Source organism: Haliaeetus leucocephalus, unplaced genomic scaffold (genome assembly GCF_000737465.1).
Source record: "Haliaeetus leucocephalus isolate CR32 unplaced genomic scaffold, Haliaeetus_leucocephalus-4.0 Scaffold207, whole genome shotgun sequence".
In the NCBI taxonomy this organism is placed as follows: domain Eukaryota; kingdom Metazoa; phylum Chordata; class Aves; order Accipitriformes; family Accipitridae; genus Haliaeetus; species Haliaeetus leucocephalus.
Window position 1 is genome coordinate 632,772 of NW_010972643.1, and position 26,564 is coordinate 659,335.

The 26,564-nt window shown below is 38.7% G+C and overlaps 1 protein-coding gene across 3 annotated transcripts in view; it reads right to left on the reverse strand.

Annotated features, from left to right (window-relative positions):
• The window catches only part of DST (dystonin), a 306,520-nt gene that overhangs the window by 87,767 nt on the left and 192,189 nt on the right, over window positions 1-26,564 (reverse strand). For all 3 annotated transcript variants that reach the window (XM_010566374.1, XM_010566375.1, XM_010566376.1), the window contains 11 exons: window positions 17,466-17,618; window positions 15,136-15,369; window positions 13,450-13,731; window positions 11,163-11,708; window positions 8,564-8,740; window positions 5,794-5,917; window positions 4,302-4,510; window positions 3,688-4,005; window positions 3,344-3,510; window positions 2,642-2,798; window positions 2,250-2,376 (listed from right to left, as the gene is read on the reverse strand). In XM_010566374.1, the coding sequence (XP_010564676.1) occupies window positions 2,250-2,376; window positions 2,642-2,798; window positions 3,344-3,510; window positions 3,688-4,005; window positions 4,302-4,510; window positions 5,794-5,917; window positions 8,564-8,740; window positions 11,163-11,708; window positions 13,450-13,731; window positions 15,136-15,369; window positions 17,466-17,618 (2,494 nt within the window). The remainder of the gene's footprint in view (window positions 1-2,249; window positions 2,377-2,641; window positions 2,799-3,343; window positions 3,511-3,687; window positions 4,006-4,301; window positions 4,511-5,793; window positions 5,918-8,563; window positions 8,741-11,162; window positions 11,709-13,449; window positions 13,732-15,135; window positions 15,370-17,465; window positions 17,619-26,564) is intronic.

Below are 26,564 nucleotides of genomic sequence, written 5' to 3' on the forward strand. Positions count from 1 at the left end.
ATGCCCTAGCTATGAGGCTTACTCACATCCATATGGCTAACATCACTTCCTTCCTATCCCCAAAAGGAATCTGTTCCCTACTGCCTACTGAGAACATGGTTTTACCCAGCCATGTCTGGGTATGGCCTGGGAGAGGGCTCGCTGGCAAACGCAGAGACTCTGAGGAGAGCACTAAACATTAAACAGCAGAGGAGCCCAGAGCGGTCATTGCAGACACCGCAACCAAAGGCACTGCTTACTCAGGACACCTTTACCCACCAGGGAAGTGGTTGAGTCACCATCCCTGAAAGTATTTAAAAGACGTGTAGATGTGGTGCTTAGGGACATGGGTGCTGGACTTGGCAGTGTTAGGTTAACAGTTTTACTTGATGATCTTAAGGGTCTTTTCCAACCTAAATGACTCTACGATTTAGCAGCACCGTACCTCTGCACAAAAAGCTCTTGATACCAACTGGACGGATCCCTCCCTATCTTGTCATGAGCGAGATTTAAGCATGTGCTCCATGACAGGGATTGCAATGCGGAGTCCTTACTGTTACACCTGAAGTCCTTACTGCCGCTTGGAGGCAGCCACTCACCCAGGCAGCCCTACTAATTAAACATAATTTCAAAGCCTCTCTAACCAGGGCTACATGGGCTTTGTAAAATGCTGTCAGAACACAGAGCTGGGGCATGTGGTCAAGCCACAGAGAACTGCAAGGAGAATCACTTCCCACTCTCCTGAACATATGTATTTCCAGATGAGCAATTAACAGAGAAAGATTAGCGGTTGCCTTGGAAAAGGCTATGCATCCACCCCACAGTACCAGCTGGGCAGTGAGAACCACATTAGTGGCAGCTGGAGGATGGCAAGAGAAAACAAACAGATAAGAGAAGTCACAGACCCCAGCCAGAACCTTGTAAATCTTCATGCTCTATTAGCTGGACTCTGGTATTTATAACTGTGATTAAGTGATACACAGTACAGCTCTTGTCTAAGAGGGTGAATAGTGTAGTCTGGAGGATTACAGCTGCTCTTATATGCTAGTTATTTAATTATTTTTCTATCTGGATGCATAGGAGTAGAGAAAGGGCAGAAGAAGGAGCCCAAATATCCCATATAAGGTTCCAAAATGTTCTTTGAAAGATTTTTATTTAAAATTCAAAAGAGAATGAAACCAGAGGCAGCTACTACAAAGAGATGTGAGAAAGAAAGTGTTCTACTCTTGCCAAATAGGTATCCTCTGGCTGTCCCCATCCTCCCAGTCCTTTGCAGATGACCAATGTAGGCCAACACACTTGAATTTATTTCCATATCTAGTCAGTTCAAGAACTGACTGAAAATGTGCTTATGGCCATTAAAATACCCTAGGTACCACATGCCTTGAACTATGGCTTGAATGATACTTAGCAGAATTACTTGTTTCTGTAAAGCAAATTCACATTTAAACACTAGAGTACAGAAAATCATGGAAACAGATTTGCTGTCTTTAAAATCAGATTACTAGTAAAAAGGATTTAGCTGAAGCTCCAGACTGGAAACACATTTTGGCCCAGGAGAGTCATGCTGGGATTTGGAGTTGATTTGCTTCCGTGCTGTTATTTCAACTAAAATATTGACCAGCATTAATTATGCTATCATACTGGGATGAGCAGGTTTGCCTAGGCTCACTTTTTAGATAAACCACGTCCTCATCACCCTTCTAACAAAAACTCCGTGACTCTGCGAACCTTTATGTGTTTGCTTGGCATCACACAGAATAGCCTTATGGCCATTGAAGAGGTATCTCTGTGGCAGCAAAGGTGTGCAGGCACATCAGTGTTTGCAAAAGCAGGGTTTGTGTTTGTCCTACTTGCAGACTTGGTGGCTGTGTGAAGCACTGAACACCAATCAGAGTCAGCCAGTTTCTCATTATCAGAAGCTTTCTGAGGTGAGGTGAAGGCAACTATGATCCTGTTCATTTTGTTCATTATCTGGGAATTACATACTGAAGTAACAGCTTTAGGACCTGTTAATCATTTACATCAAAGCACTTTTACACTATTTTGACAGTGTAAAGCAATCAGAATGTGCACTGAATTACTACAGCAGTTAAGACAGTTTAAATGAGAGTCACAGCAAACAATGGTCAGAACAGACATACCTAACTGACTTCTCACAAGCCATAATATTCAGAAAGCTAATCCAAGGGTGAAATATTTTAATTTTTGTCTTAAATGTTTTAAAAATTCCTTAAGTATTAGGCTTACCTGATTATACAAATGCGTACCTGATTTTGCAACTGCTCTCAGTTTGGCAGGAGAAGTCACAGCAGTAATTAGATTACACAGCAATGTTCCTTGGTTATTCATTTTCTGCAGTTCAGGTGCTTTTAATGTCCATTCATCTTTTAAATTCTGGTTAAGAAAGACAGTCATTTGTTGATTACAAAACTGATTTCAGACCTAAAAGATTCAGTATAGAGAAAGGAACAACCTTGCTACTTGGGAATCCCCTGTAGTATATCTAAACATGCAAAGGAAATACGAATGTAAATGCAGGCTGCAAGCTCCCTAGTCCCAATTACTGTGACTGCTCACACCTTAAGTCTGTACTTTTATGCTACTAACAGATGCCCTATTTACTTCAGCCATATTTGACTTCTTCTCTACAATGTCTTACCAATGTATCTTCCAAAGGTTTCTTTAACTCCTCTGTATTCAGAGAGGGTTGTGCTGCTGGAATTCGTTCTGTTGTTTCTTTTATCCATTTCTTCAGTGATTCTACAAGAAGCTCAAAAGTATCCATTTGTTTCTGACAAGATGATACATCCTCTTCTCTGGACAATTAAAGACAATTAAAGGAATGTCAGTATTCCTTCTAGTAATTAAACCAACATTTAAATCAATACGGTATTGCTATTCCTAAATTCAAAGAGTCACAAAAACTAATTTTATGGATATGAGCAGAATGTGGAAAATCTAGTCTTGCTGTACAGGTAACTTATATGGAAGCTCTAATAATTTCTCCAGTTTTCCTTTGCAGCCTGATTCCAAATGGTACTCTAAAGCAATTTGCACAAGCATCAATTTATATTCTATCAGAGAAGGGGAGAAGTAGAGTTTGCTTAGAACTGACAGGACTCCTGGGAATGTCAAAAAATTTGAAAAGTCACTTGCTTTTACAGCCCACATTAGAGCTCTTGAACCAGACAGACTAACTACAGATGCATTTCCAAATAGAATCTCATTTTTAAAATAAAAAACGTGTCTACTCTGTGGTTAACTGCAATCTCTTGAGATCGCATGCAAGAAGATAGCAGTCATCACCACGTTCACACTGTATTATTAGCCAAAGCAGAAACACTTTAATTATTCAACTTACTTTTCCTTTACAGTCTCCTCTACCTCTCTGAATTTCTTTGACAAAGCATTTACTTTTTCTAATACCAATGCTTTATCTCCAGGAAGAGCATGGAATGAAAGTTCTTCAAGAAGCTGCTGCAAAACTTCCAGATCCTTCTTATGTTGTGCCAATTCTACACTAGCTTCCTGCAAAATAGGGTTACATTCTTCATATTAGACTTTACAATCACTTGTTCAAAATTAAATTCTTGATTTTAGCTAACCGACCAAAGTTGGGAAACAAGCATGCCTTATTTATTGTTCAATCACTTAGATGAGTTAGACTAGAAATGCACAATATATACAAATGGAATGGTATAGTACCTGTATATACTGAGACACTTCACTAACATCCTTTCTTGGTGCCTCCGTCTCACTGAGGGCCTGGTTTTTCTCATCTAGAAATGACTGAAGTTTTTCTGAAAGACCTTCAAATAACTCCACTTTAGTCTTCAACTCCTCCATTTTCATAAGCTTCTCTTTATGCTTGTTACCTGCTTCAGAAAACCGTCCTGCAAGTTCACTCATTTTAGCTTGCAGTGTGGATGCAGTGGATGGATCTGCTGTTTCCGTGAACTTCTTCACTTTTTCATTCATAGTGTTTATACTGCTTTGGCGACCCATGATGTCTTGTTCTAGCATCTGAAAAAAGCAAGAACTATTGCTTACAGCAATACATATACAATATATAGTATTGCTTATAACTAAATTTTAAGAAGCGAAACTGATCCACCATATGAAGCAACAAATCAGTACAGCTAGACCATCAGTGTAGATTATTTCAGCTACAAAAATCCTTATGTGCAGTTTCACTTCACGCAACGGTCCTCTTTATTAAGTATTTTGAATCCATTAAAGGTGCCAAACTAAGATTTTAATTCTTTCTTGAAATCTGAATTATCAAACAAATGTTTCTTCTTTCAGAGAATGCTACTTACAATGCTTTTACTAATAATATCCTGAATAGCAGCAGAATTCAAAGGCACTTGATCTTGTTCTTCAAGACTCTTTTCAACTCCTTCCATCCAATCCAGCATTTCATCCAAACCATCCTGCACACTTAGGGATCGTGTCAGAGTTATTTGGAGCTTCTCATTCCTTTCATTCACAGACTTGGATAAATTGTCATACCTCTCCACAATATCATCTGATAAAGAGAAAATATATTTCAATTTTTTCCTTGAGCCAAACTAAGCTTTTAACTCATTTTACCAGTTCTTACCAGGTGAGTGTGAGTCAAAAATTGCTTACATTAGAACGAAGCAAAACCATCAGCTTTATTCAGTAAAAACACACAAGCAAAATCTTCAAATAGAGCCAAGAAGCCCACAGGACAAGGGAAATGAGGGAGCAGCTTACAGCTGTACTCCCCAGCTTTTAGAAGCTGGTTCCCATGCAGCTCTAGCTTATGACAGCTGTTGACTTTTCCCAAGAAATAAAATAGCAGATATTAAGACAGTTCTTCTACAATTATGTCTCTTATGTTATTGTTAGAGCTGAAAGGTTCTTCCAGATGGTTCTTCATTAGACCCTCAACACATTCGGGATAAGCCTCTGAAAGTTAGTTACAAGTTCCATGTTCCTCCCATGGAGTTTCATCACCCACTCCAAAGAGGCAAGCCCACAGTTGTTTTATTTTGTTGCTCTGCAAGTTACTTATGGGATTCCAGTAAAAGATAGTTGTGTGATACACATAGAGAGTCTTCAAACTTCAGACACTGGTGAATGTCATGCTGTGCTACTTCTCACAACTGACAGGAAAGAGTATTGGGTGTAGGTGGTAAGCTTTTTGAAGTGGCAAGGGTTTTGGCCTCTGTGAGAAGATGCCAGGGACTGCCCCATGCAGACGCAGACAGTTCCAGCCAGCTCCAGCTGACCCACCACAGGGCACAGTGGAGCCCCTCAGCCAAGCTGGTGGTGCCTCTGGGAAAACGTGTTTAAGAAAGGGGAAAATGCTGCCTGGGACTGAGAAGTAAAGGAAAAGAAGGTGTGAAAAACAGCCCTGCAGACATCAAGGTCAGACAAGAAAGAGGAGGAAGAGGTGCTCCAGGCGCTGGAGCAGAGACCTTCAGATAGCTGGAGTCATGTTCCTTGCACATGAACATGCTCGTTTCCACTGGAGAATTTATGATCCTCAGCAAATCACCACCTCTGTTTAGCATGCCCATCTGCAATGTGGGAATTAAACACAATCCCTATTTCTGAAAAAAAAAAGTCAAAAATCAAATGACAGCTTTTAAGTGAAAAGTGTATGGATCAACGTAGGAGACAGACCAACAATGAAGCTACTGTGCTGTAATAGCTTATGACTCAACAAAACATGGACTTGAACAGTGACACAAGAATGTGGAAACTGTATTTTGTCTCTTTTGGTACCTGCATGCAGCCACAAGCAATAAAAAGAGGTATTAAGAAAAGTAAACATTTTACCCAGTGTTTTCTGAATCTCATCTTTGTCTTGTGTTAACTCTCCCCTTGTATCCAATAACACTTCAGCAGCTTTTTTCAGTTTTTCTACAGCAATTTGGTGGTTAGACACTTGTCCCTGAAGAACCTGTAAAATTCCACAATTATCAGTTACGCTTTTCAATACAGCTAATAGTTACACATGCAAGTCTTGAGATATGTCACACAACCTAAACTTAGTGCTGTGAATAAACTAACTAAATTTGTGACTTCTCCTTAAGAAAAATCTTCACCAGTGGCTGTGACTGCTGTTGACCTTCTGGCCCTTGTTTTAGTTTCTTCACCATCTTTTTTATCTTCTGTTTTACAATACTTCTCTGACTCAACTGATTTCTTGCATGTAACTTCAAAATGTGTCTTTTGATTAACTGTTTTTAAAGTCCACTTGTACAGACTCAATACTACCCAAAAGAAAAATATGTTTATTTTCCAACTCAGCACCAGAGAACAATTCAGGGGGAAAAACATGCAGTCATCAGCAGTAGTTACACATTCACCATCAGTTTCATTGACAAAGGATCAGGCTGATATTGTGGTGTAAACAGGAACAGCTTGAAACAATATCATGGCGTTCACAGTTGAGGAACCTCCTGGAGCTCGTGTCACTGAATTTTGCCTAAGTTTGTCCATCTAACCAAGGAACACAGGTTTAGAGACTTGCCCAGCCATGACTTGCTCCAGAGTCAACAGAGAAAGACAGGAAGGCTGAATCAACTTCTGAAAGGGGCTTTCTCCAGTGTATAAAAGTACTTTAGGGTGAACAGTCTTTAAATTATTTCAGGCCTCTGTGCTACTATATATGACGTATGTTTGCTTGGATTCACTTGAACTTTATACAAGTCCAAAATGTAGGGACTGCTCATTTATTTTTTGATACACACTATCTCAATGAACAGATGACTCAAAAAGTAATCCTATCTGCCCTACCAGGACAAAGAAGTCATGTCAGTGCATTCAGCACTGGTATCCAGAGCACAACAGTATGCCAGAACATAGTATGTCTTGCTGACCCACTTGACACAATAAAACTCAGATAGACCTGAAGAGGAATTTTCCTTACACTAGAGAAATATAGTAGGTGGGGCAGGGAAGAAAAAAAGACATACCAGAAAACCTTGTATGCTGACAGAAAGCAAGCAAGCTGATGCCAGAGGCACTGAAGAATATTCTGAAGAACAGTTAATCCCCATAAAAAGATTAGACCCCACCATGCTGCTAAGGTCTGTGTCTAGCTGGATTATCAGCTGCATGTGTTGGCTACAAGGGACAGCTTTAACTTGCAACACCTGACTTCTTCAAAAATACTCTTTGTTTTGCTTTCATTAATTGGCTTGCTTTCTTCAGCCTCCTTATTTTTCTCTTCCTTTGAATCTTTTGACACATTGTACCCCCTCCTTTCTTCCCAGCTCATATTCATTGAGTGCTCTTTTGTGTGGCAAGTAATCCATGTAGGCGTTTTATAAAAGAACCCCAGTACTCACTCCTTTTGTATTACTTGCATGAAAATTGGCATTATACAGAATATAATTCGTTTTGGCATAAGGAACAAAAAGTTTAAATGAAGCCTCAAATTGTAATTGGTGTTATTCCTACTTTTCTAGTGCATGGAAGCACAAACGTACCTAAAATGTTCCACTGTTAGGAGTTCAAAATTTACACTTTTAATTTTGCTGTCTTAAAACATCGCTGTGATTCGCCTCCTCTGATGTGTCACACACCAAAGTGCTGGGCAATTCCAGTAGCAGATTTGAAAGATACCATGTGGTAAAGATAACTACTACTTAGGCTGATGTAAGGGAAATGGTTAAAACATGTAATTTCCAAGAGCTGTTGACTATCATTTGTCAACAGTAAACATATCAGACCTCCACTAATACCCCTCATAGCACAGACAAAACAGCAAGGAAATGCCCAACCAATAACCTTGCTCACTGAAAAATAATCTTGCATATTAGTTATAGTATAGATGACTGAATGTTTATGAAAATATAAGACTCAGTTCAAAGATGACAGACTGTATGAGACTTTATATAACTCACCTTATACTTGGGGTTCTTAAAGCCTTCTGTAAACCTATATTTTATGCAGCTAACCTGAGTTTTACCTTCACAATCTTCATCACTAACCTGTCTTGCCTCTACTAGGACTTAACATAAAGTTGTGAGTTACTCCTTCAGTGGCGGAAAAAAAAAAAAAAAGAAACAAAATACTGCAACCCAAATTATGTTATATTCGCTTTCTGCAGGGCAGTACTGGATCCAGCTGAAGCAGGGAAACAGACTAGTCACATCACACTGCTTATCCAGTATGATCCCTTTCATAATGCAGTAACACACAAATGTGAACAGAAAAAAACAAGAGTCACAGACAACAAACAGCAAATGGTCTCTGTCAGGAGCTTAGTCCCAAGCCCTCCTCTGATAGCAAACTATAATCGCTAAATCCTTTCTTAGTTCAAAAACTTTCTAGATTTCACCCTATCATTTGCTAAGTGATATGAAACCCATCGTGCTTTCACCACTGCTAATGGCATCTTGGTCCCCCATTCTTTTTCACCCTAGTGCTTTGCAGGTAACACTCTGGATAGCTGAATTTCAGAACTATAAAAGTTGCATGCCCACGTGCAAGGCAAGAATTTGGCCTGCAGCCACTCGGATTATATTGTTATCCTGGTTTTCAGACAAAAAGCACTTCCTTTTAGGACAAAAGTAATTCTGCTTTTTAAACCTTTCACCTTGGTTTCTTCTAGCTGTCTCTGGAGATTTTTGGGATCCACTGCAATTGGCTCTGATAGTTGTTTGTTCACAGCTATTTCAGAAGCCTGGAGACCTGAAAGAAGTCCAGATGAGGCATCTTCATAATGCTGGTATTTATCCACCAAGTCTTTAAGGTTATTTCCAAGGATGCTACACTGAAAGAGTAGAAAACAAACAAGAAAATACCCAGGCATTAAACTGTGTGCTGCATTTCACACCAATCTCAAGGTCATACTTTCCTTCCTGAAGTACTGCATGATTTTTTCCTGATATCATTCCACTGTCTAACTCATTTCTGAACTAAGGCATGACAGCTGGACAGGCTATGCAGGTCTTCCCAGTTTGTGCTCCTCAAGCGTGATTTAGGATCAATACACTGATGCAGGTGGGAAACTGGAATCTAACCCATTGTACTAGAATAGGAAAAGCTTTAGGAATACTTTTTGATCGATCAACGTAAAGATTCTTTATCAGCACTCTGACACCAAAAATGTAGCTAGTGGAAGCTAGAAATTTTCCAAAAAATCAGAAGATACGTGTATGTTCATAAAAATACAGACAGCAGAGTATTGCTTTCATAAATACCTTATCTGCACAGTGAATCAAAGTGATATGGCTCGGTATTGCACATATGCTTTGGTTTGGTCACTTAAGAATGTCATCTGACCAAAGATCCTATTAGTCTTATATGTTATCATGCCCCCAAATGTATACAGTGCGTTGTCACATAAAAAGGTCAGTGGAACTCTTCCAGACTTTTTGGAGATGATTTCACAAACAAAATCTGATTGTATCAAGTAATAATATTTATAAACAGTTACTGTAAATATTTATATTCTGAACCTTCCATACGCTGTATTGTAGTATTTACACATGGTACTTGGGCTCCATCAAGTGGGCAAACATAGAATGCACTCATTTACATAACCAGTTAACTAAGAACAGACATATTAAGATACCTTCAACATATAAGCGTATGAAGTCATATGTGTGTGTGTGAATATATATATTAAAAAAAAAGGCAATATAAATATTTATTAAAAGCAAGAAGCTTTTACAAAAGGCAAAAAGGTTACTACAAACCCTTTTATAACCTGGAAGATCTCACTTAGAAATTGGGGAAGATCTCCATTTTAAGTCTGTCTTTCAAGACTTGATTTAATAAGAAAAGTCTACTTTGCTCTGCATATTTATAGTCAAATATTTAGAGCATGTCTATTATGTCTGTGCTAAATATATATATATAGAAAGGATTGAATTGGCAAGCTGACAAATCTGAGACCACAAATCAAGCTGCTGGCATAGGATTTTTATGTGCATAGAACTAAGCTCTCTGAAAAGTTTCTGATGAAATCTTTACACTCACACTCAAACTAATCCAATAAATCAACTGCAGGAAATCTAACCTGTTAATACAAGCTTTTAGCTTCACTGTTCATATAAGTTAAGCTGGAAAATGAAATGAGCTTCTGTAAGTGGAGAGCCTTCTTCACAAACTGAGAGAACAGGCTTTACACTGTTTTTGTAATCAAGTAATCAAATCCATGTCTTTACAGAATTTACATTTCTGAGCAAGAAAACGTTAAAGAGATGAAAATTCCCAAAGATGGCAACTGCTGCAGACCAACACTGTATCAGTGGACACTGAAGCTCTACTAAGGAGTCTGAACCGATGATCTTAGAAAATTATGAAAAGGCATAGGCAAAGGATACTGACAATAACTGTCTCTTAAATGGTTCAATTAATAATTACCTCAGAAGTTTACAATTCCAGAATATTATCAATATTGAACACCACTTTACTGTTTTTTTGAAAACAGCTGGAAAGTTGGCATGCAAGACCAGTTGGTGATGTTTGTCTAGTTCTACCAGACAGATTCCAGAAGTGAACCTGGCACAGAGAACTGGATTATCTTCCCTCTCTAAGATACATGGAGGGTTTTGCACTGCTAGTTGCCCATTAGTTAGACATCTCAGATTGTTAAGGATAAAATTTTTATTTGGCAGAGTAGTGGAAAAGAATTGCTATCCTCAAATCATTACGTCCTTGCATTCTTAGTGCTGACAGCAAAGGTCACATTGGGACAAACTATTTCAGGATACAAATAAAATTGAAATTTTCAATGTTAATCTTGGCATAGGCTCACTCTTTCTATATTCATTTCATTAGTAGGAAGCCAAGTAAATAAGCAGGTGTGGGAAATAACGCAAGGAACATAAAGAAATGTTATCCATCTAAAAGTATTAGAAGTTCTTTCCACCCCAAAATGTTACTCAGACATCCTGTACTGTCATAAACTCAAAGAGTTTGTTTAAGGCTGGAAAGAACAATGAAGAAATCTGGTCTTACTTCTCCTTTATAACACAAGGTAAAAAATTTCATCCATACAGACCTTAAATAGTCTGGCACTTGACTAAAGCAGATCTTCTAGAAAAGCATCTTGTTCTGTTATCTAACTTTAAGAAACAAAGAATTTGCAACTTCCCAGAGTATTTGTTTCATCAGCTAACCCTTTTTTATACAAACTGCCAAATCAATTATCGTAGCCTTACCTACTCAGTATAAGTAAAACTTACCTTAGTATAGAGAGATTTGAAACGATCTGAAGCACTATCCAGTTTATTTTGCACTTCAGCATATGTAGCCGAAGTATCGACACCATCTTTGTCAACCTTCACACCATCTCTTTTGCTACATGACCTTGCAGCATCTAAAACTCTTTGGCCAGATATTGTAATATACCGTAAATCACCTTTATGAGATATAACATCTTCTGAAAAACTCTTTTGCCTTTTCAGTTTGACCATAACACCACTGAAGTCAGAAGCACCTGCCTCCAAATTATCAAGTTCTTGTTCTGCTTGCTGCAGCCAGGTTTCAAATTCACTATAATCTGCCTCAAATTTCTCAAGTTCTTCTCTTAGAGAATGAGTTAATTTCATTTTCCGTTCTGACTCAGCTAAAGCAGTCTCATACTGAGCCTTCAGCTCTTTCATGTTCCTTTGCATCTTGTCTTTTTCTTCAGGGGAAAGGTAGTGTCCTTGTTTCTCAAGCAGTGCCTGAGCAGACTGTGTTGCTATTATGACCGCCTGCTGCTGTGAAATAATTTTCTCATGTTGGGCCTACAAGAAAAAAAAAGAATAAATTAAGACTATCACCTTCTCAGATGGTTCCTTGGAAACAACGAGTGAAATAAAGTCCATCAAAACAATAAAAAGCTTTTCTCATTTTTGTATTATTTATTTTAAAAACATTCTGTGAGTAATCTAAGTGAAAGCATGACTCCTGGTCATCATACTTCTACGCAGTTTCAAAATTTTACGAAACGTCCAATGGTAATTTTAGCCAGATATGCAGGCCACAACCAAATGAGTCTTCAAATATCGCTGGAACTTGGAAATACTAGGGTATATTCATCACACAAACACTTCCCCTTGTACTTCTAAAAGACAACTCTGTATAGTAAAACTAGACATTATCAATCTCTTTAATTTTTTTCCTAATAAAAATTATTTGCATATTAATTAACATTTAGGGTAGCATGCTTAGTGTAATCAAAATTTTCCTAATTCCCTGACTGAAAATAGGATTTATCAAATAAAGCATTCAAAGGTAGTCAACTTTCCAAACCAAAACAGTTCCATTTCCTGGTACACATATTGTAGCTACTGTTTCAGACAAACAGACCAAAAGGAGTGAAAGCATCAAATATTAAAAAGCATAGAGATACTTTCTTCTTACATTGAGTGAACAAACATTATTATCCAATTTTTTAAATTTCATTTTTCAATTTCAAGAGCAGTGCTTCTTATCAAATATACTTGGTCATAAAATAGGTCCTTCTGACATTAAAAATCAAGACACATTCTATGCATGTAAATTGTCTGAATCTCATTAAAAAATCGTTAAGTCACAGGAAACAGAACTGTATGCCAAAACCCCCCATCATTCGAACATATTCTTTCAAAAAAACTCCATTCTTGAAGGTCTTCTACTCCCACATAAAATAGCTATGTAAAATAGACTGCTATGCTTTTCTTCCATGAGTACAGTGGACAACAATCCTGTAGGCATTAGGTGCAGAAAAGAACTGTCAAAAAAGTGGAAGTAAAACTGCCATGTTCACAAAAACAAACGATCTGATTTTCTTAGGGTTTTTTTTAATAAGGAAATGGTATCAGCTATCGGCATAATAATTTTCATCAACATGTCCATCAAACCACACTTAAATGTTTTTGGTTGCTCAACTATAAGTCAAGACAAGCCATAAAACTGAGTTCTTATTATTTTAAATGCTTCCAATTGTCTTATCTGGAAAATCTATTTTTAAAATGCTGCGCTGTAGTTTTATGTAACTCATCCTTCTGAAGCCTTCAAACAGTGCTTTGCCCATGTGTTAAGTTACAGGGAATGAAGATTGTGATTTCAGCAAACTATTATTTGCAGCTATTGGTAATCAGTGTTCACAGGGAATTGCAGGGGGTTGAATCAGTTGGCTATTACAAAGATTTTTGAAAAAGTCACATAAAGTGTATGAATTTATGTTGCTGCTTTTTGCAGTTTACTTACCTGCATTAGTTTCTCACGATAAAAATTAAGAATAGACTCACCATCAGGATTCTTAACATTTACCTTGTACAATACGTCCTTTTTCTTATTTTGCAGGAAACAACCATAGTAAGAGCAAAAAAGTGACAAATTTGCAATACATTCTAACTACTGCAATTCCTACCACTGTGTACCACTTACTTCCTAATGCCTGTTCCAAAGTCTATGACAGAAAGGGTGAGATTGAATTCCTTCATGTTGAATGAGAACTGATACACTTAGCACCTAAATGTTGAATAAACCTAGTAACAGTACCTTGACTTTCTGATACTGCTGGTTCAGATTATCTTCTGTGCTTTTTACTAGCCCATCCACCTGAGTTTCAATGTCTTGCTGAATTTCCAGCAGATTACCATTGACATCATCCTCGTCTCCTTCCAAAGCCTTCAGATCTCCCTCTTCAAAGTGTGTTCCATTCTGTTCTATCGCCTGCTTAAATTTCCGGCTGTGCTCCGCTTCTTTATCCACATTTGATAACCAATCCAAGAGATTTTCTATTGTATTTTTACTTTCTTCCAGCTGTTCTATGGCTGCAACCTACATTGAAATTTCACAGTGTCAGTTTAGAAATCGTCTTTAAGCACTACAAAATAGCATATGCAAACAGACCATTTAAAATACATTAACATTAAACAAAATTTTTGATTGACATATAAGTTGCTGTTTCTTTTATAAAGAAAAGAAACCAGAAAACAGGTTATTAGTCACCCAAATGAAATATGATTTTAATCTCTCTCTAGTGTATCAATATATATTGGGTTTGCGTGGCAAGGTTTTGGTAGTGGGGTGTTACAGGGGTGGCTTCTGTGAGAAGCTGCTAGAAGCTTCCCCCATGTCCAACAGAGCCAATACCAGTTGGCTCCAAGACGGACCCGCCACTGGCCAAGGCCGAGCCCATCAGTGATGATGGGAACACCTCTGGGAGAACAGATTTAAGGGGAAAAAAACCTGCTCAACGGCAGCCAGAGAGAAAAGTGAGAATATGTGAGAGAAACAACCCTGCAGACCCCCAGGTCAGTGAAGGAGGAGGAGGAGGAGGAGGTGCTCCAGGCACCGGAGCAGAGATTCCCCTGCAGCCCGTGGGGAAGACCATGGTGAGGCAGGCTGTGTCCCCCCCAGCCCAGGGAGGTCCATGGGGGAGCAGATCTCCACCTGCAGCCCGGGGAGGACCCCACGCAGGTGGGTTCCCAAAGGAGGCTGTGACCCGGTGGGAAGCCCGCGCTGGAGCAGGCTCCTGGCAGGACCTGTGGCCCCATGGAGAGAGAAGCCCACGCTGGAGCAGGTTTGCTGGCAGGACTTGTGACCCCGCGGGGGACCCACGCTGGAGCAGTCTGTGCCTGAAGGACTGCAGCCCGTGGAGGGGACCCACGCTGGAGCACTTTGTGAAGAACTGCAGCCTGGGGGAAGGACTCACATTGGAGAAGTTTGTGAAGGACTGTCTCCCATGGGAGGGACCCCATGGTGGAGCAGGGGAAGAGTGAGGAGTCCTCCCCCTGAGGAGGAAGGAGCGGTAGAGACATGGTGTGAGGAACTGACCCCAACCCCCATTCCCCGTCCCTCTGCAAGGTACAGAAAACCAGGAGTGGAGTTAAGCCAGGAAGGAGGGAGGGGTGGGGGCAAGGTGTTTTTAAGATTTGGTTTTATTTCTCATTATCCTACTCCAATTGGATTGGTAAAAAATTAAACTAATTTCCCCAAGTGAAGTCTGTTTTGCCGGTGATGGTAATTGCTGAGTAATCTCACCCTGTCCTTATCTTGACCCACGAGCCTTTCGTTATATTTTCTCTCCCCTGTCCAGCTGAGGAGGGGAGTGATAGAGCGGCTTTGGTGGGCACCTGGTGTCCAGCCAGGGTCAACCCACCACTAAGTGGTAAGTTGCAAGACTAACCCCATAAGACATGAAAAAGTTTGAATAAAGGTATGAAATGGTTGCCTAAAAACCTTTTCTGTTTCCTGCTTAATTGCTGTTGTCATAGCTCTATCCAGTTCTTTTTTGGACTCTTCTGCCTTCTGGCTAAGGACCAAACACTTTGTCTTAGCTTCATTCAGCTTCTGTTCAAGTATAGTCTTGTCTTCTTGTGACAACTTTTCTCCATTCTCTTTCAAGAAGTTTTCAGTATTTTTCACAATCTCTGCCAGTGTCTGGGCGCTCATTCTCATGTCTTTTTGTATCTCCTTTTGAGAAAAAAGAAAGCAAATAGGAGTAAGCAAATTATTCACCAGATCTTTCCAATTAACTTTATTGGAACCCTCTCTGACCTAGGGGTAAGCACCACACTGGTCTTTTGTAACTTGGGAGAGCGCATGATACATTACTGAATTGCAGATAGGATTATTTAAAAAAAAAAAAAATCAATTCAATATCTGACATTGTTGCTGTAGCTCAATCTGCCTTTTTTTTTTAAAAAAATTGCAAGTCTGTTGGCTTACACTCCTATTCAGGCTGAGGCCACTATTTTTTTTTGTTTTGTTTATCAGCTCAAATATTGTATTTCCATGTACACAGAAGAAAATATATCTTATTTTTTAGATATCAAGAGATAAAGTAAATCTGCTACACTGTAGTTAGTAAGGTCAGTCTCCTGACAAATTCTGTTCCATTACTACTCTAACAGAAAGCTGCGGAAAATAAGGGGACTGAATAAAAGCTAGAAAATTGTAGTCATCTTTCCCAGGTGGAAGTATTCCCATATTTCTTGGTTTTGTTCAGGCCAAAAAGGCCTTAAGAATATTTTTCTTTAATTGTAATTGATCATAATAAACATGCTTTGGAGACTGAAATAAGGCCATTAAATTTCATAGAGGACAGATATTTAGTTATAGTTTATCCAAAGCAGTTTGCCTAGTCCTATGATAGAGTCAGATAAAAAAATCTGCCTCCCAGTTATGAGGGGAGCTTTAATTACAACAATAATTATGCTGTTGAATACATTCACCCAGTTACTGAAACAATGAAGCTTTTTTCCTTTATATGCAGTATAACACTCTTGAAGCTGCAGGACAAAACATTTGATTCTCATTCTACACTACAGATTTTGCAGCAATTATAGAATATAGTTTGGCAGCTAAAACTGCAGCTTATTTTAACGCTTCAGCAAGTATGTTAGAATGATTTTCCTGGGGACACTGTATCAAAACAAGATTCTCTGACAAAGATCTGTGTGCTCCCTTTCAAACAGCTTGCTGAGGAAGAAAGCTCTGACTTGATCTGTGAAAGACCTTTTTTAAGCCCCCATTCCCCTCCTGAGACTCACTTCTACAATAGTGTCTACAAGAAATCAGTCAGCAAATAACAACTAGTCTGCTAGGCAGTCACAAACAGCTGATGGAAAAAAAAGAAGAAAATGTTATATCAGTTCTTCACTCCCATGGGTACCCCATGTAGGTCACAATTTCTTAAGACAGGTAAGCAATATTAAGAGGTACCCCCAGAGTGTCTGTATCTCTCCACTGACTGTAAGGAGAACTTCAACAAACCAGATGTGTTACTTCCAAGATAAGTAAAGCAAGGCAAGATGAATAAGGAAATTTCTGCCTTCTAGATTACTAAACCTGATATGGAGGTCTACAGTATAGCAAACTACTACTAGGAGAAGGAGGAAAAAGAAGAGTACCAAGTCCTTCAGTCCTTTAACTATCATAAACTCAGTTAGTATTAGTCAGGACAGAGTAAAAGCTTACAGATGACAGGGTACAGCTGAAAAGCAAGGTCTCAATAGGGAAGCGAACAAACTGAAAGGCCTCTGTTACACAAGGACACCAAGGAGATTGCAAGCAACACTAGAAAAAACAGAATTCAAACCAAAACAAGAGAGAGGCCATGGAAAGCCTCAGACAAGAAAAAGCCTTGCAGCAAAATTCTTCAAAATACTGTGAAGAGGAATAAGTGCTCCCTGATACCAGTTAAAAAGCTGGTTAAATTATTTTAGCATAATAAACAAGCGTGACTTTATCACATTTGACACGAACAATCTTAAGCTAATATAGAACAAATTTCATGCCTGCTCCACGAGTGCTTCTTGAAATGTCTAGTACATATTCGCTATTCTAGAGTCTCCTAGTTTGAAAGGTTTTTTCCCACTGCCACGTACTGCAGTGTATTCATGGGCAGCAGTTTAAATTCACACCATTAAGCCTTTACTTTTGGTAGGTCAAACAAATCTATTTTACTCTCCTTTCACATGACAAGTCTTGTTAGTCAACAAAAGAGTCTAGTCACTCTCCTCTGTACTCACGTCTTCTTTAACTTATCTGACTAGAATTGTGCATACCTCCTGTTTGGTCTGGTATTGTTCTAGCTCAGCCTTGCTGTCTCCAATAACAAGAGACTCTTGCTGTCCGATGAGTCGATTTTCAGTCTGTGTAAGCAAATCACAGATTTCCTGGAGTTTCTCTTTGCATTCCTGCTGCCGTTCAGCCACATCCTATATTAGAGCCAAGTACAATTGAACAATAAAACAAAACCATCCTCACTTCAGGAACTAACAGACACTCTAATAGGAATTACCTTTGAACATCAATATTGCAAAGCGATCATTTTAAAAGTATGCTGTAAACATGATAGCAGTGGTACAAAGAGCAAGATGAACATAGAGAAGTTATGGGTAGACCTCAAATATGTTGTAAGTAAAAGAGACCATGTTTGATGGAATTGCCCAATAGAAGTCTGGCCATGCACATATGTGAAAGATGACATCTCCAAACGACAGGAGTGAAAATCCAGTCTCTTATCTGCTTGAAACCTGTGATAAACACTATTAATTCTGAAAAAAGGATATCAAAACAGAGGTTAGTTGTGATCCTGAGTTAGCTCTTGTTGGTATGCATGTTACCCGAGTAGAAAATGTTGACTTTTTAAGCAGTAAAAAAGAACAAAACATGCAAGCTCATTATTGTTACTAAGTCCTAGAAAAATTACCTGTACCTTTCCTTTACTCAATTTTACGTTTCTTTCACAAAGTACGGTGGAAAGATACATTCTCAGAATAGCAAAATAATACAAAGTCTTCAGAATGCTAAAACACCTTTCATTACACATAAACTTGGGGCTGAGGTGGTGATTCTCAGTCTTAACAGTGCTTCTGTGAGAGAAGAGGAAATGCAGTTACACTGCAGCATCTTATCAGCCTCCTTTGGCTCTACAAAGGCTGCTAATGCTTGCCAACTGCAGCCCTGCCAGCTGAAAAGGTAACTGTCCCAACCTGACTCATAGCTTTCCCAGTGCCCATGGCTACAATTGCAAATATCACAGCTGATTTACTCATATGTTTGTCCCTCTAACCTGTCTCAGTCAAACCATGGTAGCAGGGATTTAAACAAATCTGGTTCTTTGACTATAAAGACCTAGAAAAAAGATCACAGAAGCAGACAACCTGGCAAATGAAAAGAAAAGAAAATCTTCAGCAAGACAGAAGTGATTAGCAATGGTGTGGTAGTAAATTCACTGATCAATACAGCTGCAGCCAGAAGAGTTCACTGCTTCATTTAATTACTGATATAGCTACTAAACAAACAACACCTGTGAGAAACCTCAAGTAAACTTCTCTCATTGCTAGAAAGAGCAGACCTGGTCACTTCAGGCTGTACAGATCCTAATGCATAAAACTGCATCTGTCCATAATCTAATATGCTGTTTCTGTGACTGTACCAAGGAAAGACAAAAATGGCAATTCACCAAACTTGATCAATACCATCTTTGTAGAACTATGAATGTATCTGTAGTAAAAACATGAGAAGATAGGAATATACTTAATACTGCATGCTGGTATTAAAACTCCTCATCCATAGACAGAAACACTCAGCACACATTTACACAGAAAAGCAAACCTTCTGATCACCCAGCTCTTGTGCTGCCTGTAACTGAGTCTCTGAACTTTCCACTTGAGATATTAGTGCTTCCTGTACTTCCTGAAAAGATTTCTGGGTGGTATTTAAGAGCCTCAGCAGCTGTTTGCTCTGATTAGGAGAAAGATCTTGAGCGTGTTCAGAAACGAAGAACTGAACATCAAATGCAGTGGACTCCAGTTGCATTTTTTTACAGCTGAGCTCTGCAGCACTGTTCTGTAAATGAAGAGAAGGAAATGACTAGCAATGAAGACAAATTTGGTACAAATAAAACACAAGTATCGCTACCCTCTTTTCTTAGCCCCTGTTCCAAAATGCTTTTGGGAGACAGTTCAGCCACAGCAAATCAAAACTCTGTGTCAGAATCATTCTGACACATTCAGATACAACATTTGAATTTGTGCATGGTTTGCCTCTGGGACAGTCCATGTCCAAGTAATAAATGAGATGACCGTGAACATCTCTATTTCCTTGCTCTCTCATGGATGTCTGAAAACTGACTGACCTTCAACTCTGGAAGATTTATGGCAGATTAGGTTTAATGTTTCCAGCTTCTAGGCCTGAAGACTCAGAAATATTAAAATATTTACTTGAAAGCATTTCTATTCTTAACTCCACAGTGAGAACCCCCATTTCCAGTAGTGTGGCAAATTCTGCCCATAGTTATGCACTGTGCAGCCCCTATGACATTACCATGCATACTGGAAACCTATTAAAGCACAGTAAAATAATGTCATTTTTATCATTCATACATACAGAAGGGTATGAACTTTCCTAAAAATTTGATCTGATTTGTTTTTCATGACTCATTTCATGGAGTGTGCAATGAAGAGGCTTTTTGTCTTTCCCCATCTTCTGTTCTCACGTATAATTGATTCTGAAGGTAGTTAAACTTCAGTAAAGATTCTGGACCTTAAGCATAAAGATCCAATTTTAATCACTGAAATATTTGTATTATAAATTAGATTTCCAAAAAGGTTCAGATTTATTGCAACAAATGTAAGCAGAACCAATAGCTTTCTCAGTAAGCCAAACTCTATCAAAATTTTTTTCAAGAGAAAAAGCAAATCAACATGATTGTTTTACTGGATTATCAAGTAGTTATCTTCTTAAGTAATTAGTTCTAGCTCTCTGTCTAAGCGATAGAGGTTAATGAGCAGGTATACAAAATCTAGCTAATAATTCACAATAAGTAGCAACATTTGTCAGAAGCACTGACAACTGCCATAAAGGATACTTACTTTAAATAGCTGTAAACTTTTCTTCATCTCTTCTATATCATTAGTATTCACTGTGAAGTCATTCACAATTTTACTGTATTCTGTGATCCAGTCTGAAAATCTCTGCAGTTTGCTTAGGAGTTGCTGGTGTAACACTGCAAGCTTAGACTAGAAAGGAAAGTTGTATATTTAGTTACGCCCTTGGCATCTAGTCACATTTTCTATCATATTAAATAGAATCATACATGTATTTTTATATTAAGACAAAACAGAACAAAGCAAAACCAAATTCCTTCTTTGCAGTCAAATTACCTTGAAGAAAACCAAGGTAAAAACATACACTGATAAAAACATACCATTTCTGAGTCAACAGCACAGACTATTTGTTTTGCTCGTTTTGAAGACGCATCACAGACCACCAAAAATGCTTCCTGCAAATAGTCATAGCTTATCTTTAGCTCTTTAAGTTTCTCTTCAGGAATATCCCTGTTACAAAACTTGAAAAACTCTTCTGTCAACTTCATGTCCTTTTTTAGGATAATTGTAAAGGTAGCCAGTCCTGATTCAAATGACTATAAAGAGAATATACATCAAATGCATTAAGTTACTGGGCAAGAAAGATTTAAATCTGAATTACTTTAATTATATTTGAAATCTCTCTTTTTTTTTAATTTAAGGGCTTTTCCTAGCACCCATCACTGAAGTACAAGCATAAAGAACACTTTACTTACCTCTAGCTGTTCCAGTTCATCTTTTAGTATTTCCAGGTTGTTACTAATAGGCTGTTGGTTATCTAGGTGGCTTTTCATATCTTGAAGCACTGCCAAATGTCCTTGCATTTTCTCTATTAGCTTTAAACATTGCTGTACTCCATTAACCTGAAAATGAGTTTTAACAGTACGAAAAGGTTTTCCAAACTGACAGACTTGAAAATAAGCAATAAAAGTAATTTTTTTTAATTATAATTTATTTTAAATTTATCATTTAATTTTTCAACCATTTTTTCAGTAATTATTCTTTCTGACACTCGGAAGCATTCATTCAATTCCTTTAACACAGGACATGTAGCAGATACCAGCTGTTGCTACTTACCGTGCTAATGGGGGTGTCTCCCAGGACTGCTTCTTTTGTTTTGAAAATGGGCTCAGTAAAGTCTTTGGACAGGCTCTCTGTCTTCCAATGCTCCTGCTCACTTTTCCAAGCAACGGCTGCATCATTTGCCAATGTTTTCTCTTTAGCAATTTCTGATCCAACCCCCGACTGTTCTGTTGAGAAAAGAGTACAAAGCCCATCTACTTTGCCTTTACCCTCATGTTCTGTGATGATACCAGCAACCTGTGAGCTTGAAAGCAAACCACTTATCAGCTCCTCTAACTTGCTTGTACTTTCATCTCCAGGTGAGATTTGAAAAATCTCCAGAAGTTCAGAAGTACTAAGTTTTGGAACAGGACCTTTCACTTCTGTTTCACTCTTCCTTTCATCTGGATCAGCCATCTTTTGCTTGCAGGATTCCTGCTTCAGAATATCACGAAGAAGATCGGGACTTCTGCAATCAGGCCAAAGCAATGAAACAGCATCACTGTCCTTCGGCTCTGTACGTGGTGTGGTAACCATTAATGCAGCTCTAACAGCATTTCTTATTTGCTTGAGATTTGACCCACTAGACTTGTCACTCCCAAGCTGGGTGCTTCTAACCATTGTAAGTAAATTTTGCATTAAAACTTTGGTATCAGAGTAACTTAGGGGTTCACCCTCCTGCTTGCAGTAAACATGTTCCATTTTCAATTTCCTTTGTAGTACATTCTTTAAGTCTTCCATTAGCGTGTCAGACATTTCTGGTGATTGTGAAATACCTTCCCTTACTTGAAAATCTTTGCAGGGTCCCATTTCCTTTTGCAATGACTGCATGGACATTTGTTTTTTGAAACCATTTCCAAGGGAAGAAGTCTCTCTGGCCGTGATATTTTCTCCCTTTTTGTTTTTCAGCATCTCATGTTCTTTCTGGGCACCAGAATTCAAGTCAGCCCCTATGCTGCTCAGAATTGCAGAAGAAACATCAGTGGTATCGGTATGACTCCCAGAAGATAGCACTTCACTCCCATCCCCCGATTCTTTGGCATCCTCAATACCTCCTAAAGCATCTGCTTTTATTGGGGAAAATTCACTACCATTGCTGCTTTTGTTTTCTGAAACGTTTTTAAGAACATTTTCAGTATTTTGACAGGTAACTCTCCCTGTTTCTTTAGTTATGCTAATTTCCTTTGGTTTCACTGTATCAGTTGGGGAGAAAGAGTAAGTGTTAAATTCACTTGAATGCATTTCTTCTGTATTTAGCAGAGAATCCTTTTCATTCTGTATACTCTTTTTCCCTTTTTGCCTGTTCTCAGAGTAACAGGATTCAGTTTTATCCAATTCTGAACAGCCACCTTCTTTTATGTCTGTTGTATATTGTTTTAAAGAAGTGGAAATGTTAAAATCTCTCTTAAATTCATCTGACTTCGCACCACCTCCAATGTCAAGCAAAGCTTGATCTACATTTACTTTTTCTTTACTTGAAATAGGAGTTTCTCTATCAGCTTTAATTACTGATGCATCAAATATTTCCCCAAGGCTTTCCATCTGAATGGGACTTTTACTTGGCCCCATGATACCACATTCCTCCATAACATTTACTCTATTTTTGTTTTCTGTAAGAATTTCAAAACTGCTTCCTATTTGACCATGCTTCCAACTGGTGACTGGATGTACTTGGTCACTAAGTGAACTATCACCATCACCCACATAAGGCATATCCATAAGGAATTTATTGTCCATTTGGGATGAACTTTCCTTTAATTGTTCCATACCAGCCATATTATTTAATACATTTTCCTCTGCAAATCCTGCTTCTCTCTGTCTTTGCCTATGATTTGAATGTAACATTGGCGTGGTATTATTATTTTTATTCATGCTATCAATAAAGCATTCTGAGAGAAGCAAATTTGTCTGAGTACTTTCATCATCATCAGTAGCTTGCTTTGTAATTAAGAAGGCTGTTACACTAACATCAGATGTCACAGTATCATCAAGAAGCTGAGAACTTGGAACCTTAAGCTGTTTTTTATTATTTTCTTCACTCTTACAGGATGTCCATTTAGTGTCAAAGGTATTTTCAGACTGAACAGGCTCAGTAGTATCTTGTGACCTGTGTTTACTTTTGACACAAGTCCCATATACATCTTCTGTTTCCTGCTGTCGGTCTTCTTCACTTGTACATGTAAGACCAACATATCTTTCCTCAGAAACATCTGACGCAGATTCACATTTTCCTGAGGATAGTTCTCCATTTTCATGGTTAGACTGGAATTGCAAAGTATATCCTGTCTTGTGGCCTAAAGAATAGCAACAGTCATCAATATTCTGATTATTTTCATTGCTATTTTCTATGTCTCCTAAGGAAATTAACAGCTGGTCACCTTTGTTTATACATTGATGATGTGAATAAAAAATATCCATTTCTTCATCACTGTCAGAATCAGTATCAGAGTCATCGTAATTATCATAATCCTCCTCATAATCTTCCTCCTCCTGTGTACCCTCAGATTCATCCTCACAGGAGTCACCTTCCACTTTCACTTCATCTTCCTCCTTTCTGTCTTGTACTTCTGCTTTGTACATCTTCCATGAAGAACTAAGGCCTCCCTCCTTTCTTCCTTCACTCTCCAGAGTAACTGGTAATTTTTGCTCCTTCTCTCCAAAGCTCCCTGTTCTTTCCTCTTCCTCCTCAGGGTTTCTTTCCATAGTTTCAGCAGAAGCTGTATTTATGCTCTCAGGTAGCCCTGTCAGATTTACATAGACACTCTCTCCAGCATTAGTTGCAAATTCTTGAAAAGAGCTGGTCTCTTCTCTCAGGGTTATTAGACCACCTCTTTCCTCTAGAAAACCTAATGCAACTGATGTTCCAGACAATTCTGGCACTGATGTATCATCATCCCCCAGCTGCAAGGTATCAAAACAATCATCACCTTGAGGAGTGTCATAGGAATCATCATCATCATCATCATCAATTTGTGGAGTATCATAGACATCGCTGCCATCATCATCAGCCTGAGGTGTTTCATAGGCATCATTGTCATCATCATCAAACTGAGAGCTGTCATCTTCAGAGGCTACCTCACCACATTCATGCTGCAAGCAGTTACTTTCAAACTGTGGGATGCCATCACTCCCTTCTACTGATGAGTCAGAACTACTGTCACACAGCGGTAACTTGTTGAACGTAAGATTGCTTTCTTCTACTGTTAGCCTTTGTGCTGTGCTGTTACTGTCCCTCACAGGTGGTCCATCATCTATAACAGTATCGCCATCCAATAAAGGCCTGCAGTGCATATCTCCATTGTCTTCTAGACACAGTTTACTCTGCAAATCAATACAATCTTCCAAGAACGGCCTGCCATGTACATAAAGATATTCCTCTAGGGATGGCCTGTTATGTACATCAGTGTAGTCCCATAGAGGTTGCTCACTATATTCATTATCTTCAAACTGTAGTGTGTCACCACATTGACTAACCAATTCTTCTGGAAGTCTATATTCAGTATCTGCACTGATGGATGAACCAAGACTTCTCTGAAAATCATCTTTCTTGCTGCTATCCAGTATCATTCTGCTAGTGTCAGCTTGCAATATGTGAGGCTCGTATTTTGGGCACCTTTCCAGCTCTCTCCAGGTTTCATTATCTGACAAATCATTCACACTCAAGGTATTCTGTAAGGTTTTATCATTCCTGTTTTCAGTACCCAAACTGTCTGCCATATAAATCTCTTCTATCTCTTTTTCTGAAATAAGATTCAGATTTGAGTCATTTGGAAGACATCCTTCAACATTTCCTGAATTCGCCTTCTGACTGTTATGCTTACACTGTTCTGTCCACTCAGAAACCCCCGGAAGACCTCTGAGTGCATTTCTGTTCATGGAATTTTGAGTGCTACTTACTACATTTCTAAGTTCTGTAGGGTTAGTTAGCAACATCTCACGTGGATATTCTGATTGCTCAGTACCAATAGCATTGCAAATATCTGGTCTACACACATGGAGATCTGCTCCCTGTAAAGATATGTAATTCCCCAAATCTTCAAACTGATTTAATTTCCTGTTATTAGAAGTATTCTCAGCACCTGAAAGATCACCCTGACCACTGCCTGTGACTTTATTAAAGTGGACACTGCCAGCTGACTTTAGGTTAATTCCTTTCAAGCTTATGTGTTTCTTATTGAACTCCATTTCTGACACATCGGTATTGTACGCAGCACCATCACCTTCCAGCAACATATTGATGGCTTCTTGCAGTTGTCCATCATATAATAGAAGTCTTCCTCCAGTGTTTGCATCCATATAACTGTTCACCATCAGATAAGATATGAATAATTTCTTAGCTTGATCTAAATTATGACATACAGGGCCTTCTGTGCCAGAATCTTCATGTTCCTCCTCGCAGTCATGAAATGCAGATGGCAGGAGTTCATACATCGATAACCATTTTGCAGCATTTTTACAAGGGGACTCTAATTCTCCTACATTGGGCATTTTATCTGGTAAGGTCACATTGGTCAAAACAGATACAGTATTGATGTCTATCATTCCTGATTGTGCAGCCTTATCTAGACTGACTATTTCACAAGTTTCTGGAATGTAAAGCGCAGCTATCTTCTGTCTATCATTTAGTATTTTGAATGCCAACTCATTTGTTATCATCTCTTGGTGCAACGAAGTTGATATGGGGAATATTTCACCAGTGTGAGGCCAAATTAGTCCAACAAAGCCTCTCTGTGCTTCTAACACCAGCAGTGCACTGGTAGATGATATCAAGTTGCATTGAACAGCTTCATCAACAGTCAAGCGTTTTCCTGAATTTGGACAAAGAATTCCACCAGTCTGAACCTGATGTGTGAGGATCCCACAAGCAGTGTCCTGATCTATCATCCCTTGTCTCATGGCCTCTTCCACAGTCATTCGCTTCCCTGAGTCAGGGTCAATTATACCTCCAGACATTAACTGAGCACCCAGCAGCCTAAACATTGTTTCCCGATCGATGAGTCCTTCATGGGCTGCCCTCAAAATAGTTACCTTCCTTCCACATTTCAACGTGATTCTACCTTTTTCTTGTGGTTTCACAGGTAGGAGTCTTAAGCCTGTTTCTTCATGTATTACGCTTCTATGAACTATCTGTTCAAGGGAAATCTTCTCAGCACAGTTGGGGTCTATGAGATCTTTACATGTGTCTTGTCTTTCTAGAAGCTTTGTATATAATGTTGGAGAAATCAGGTT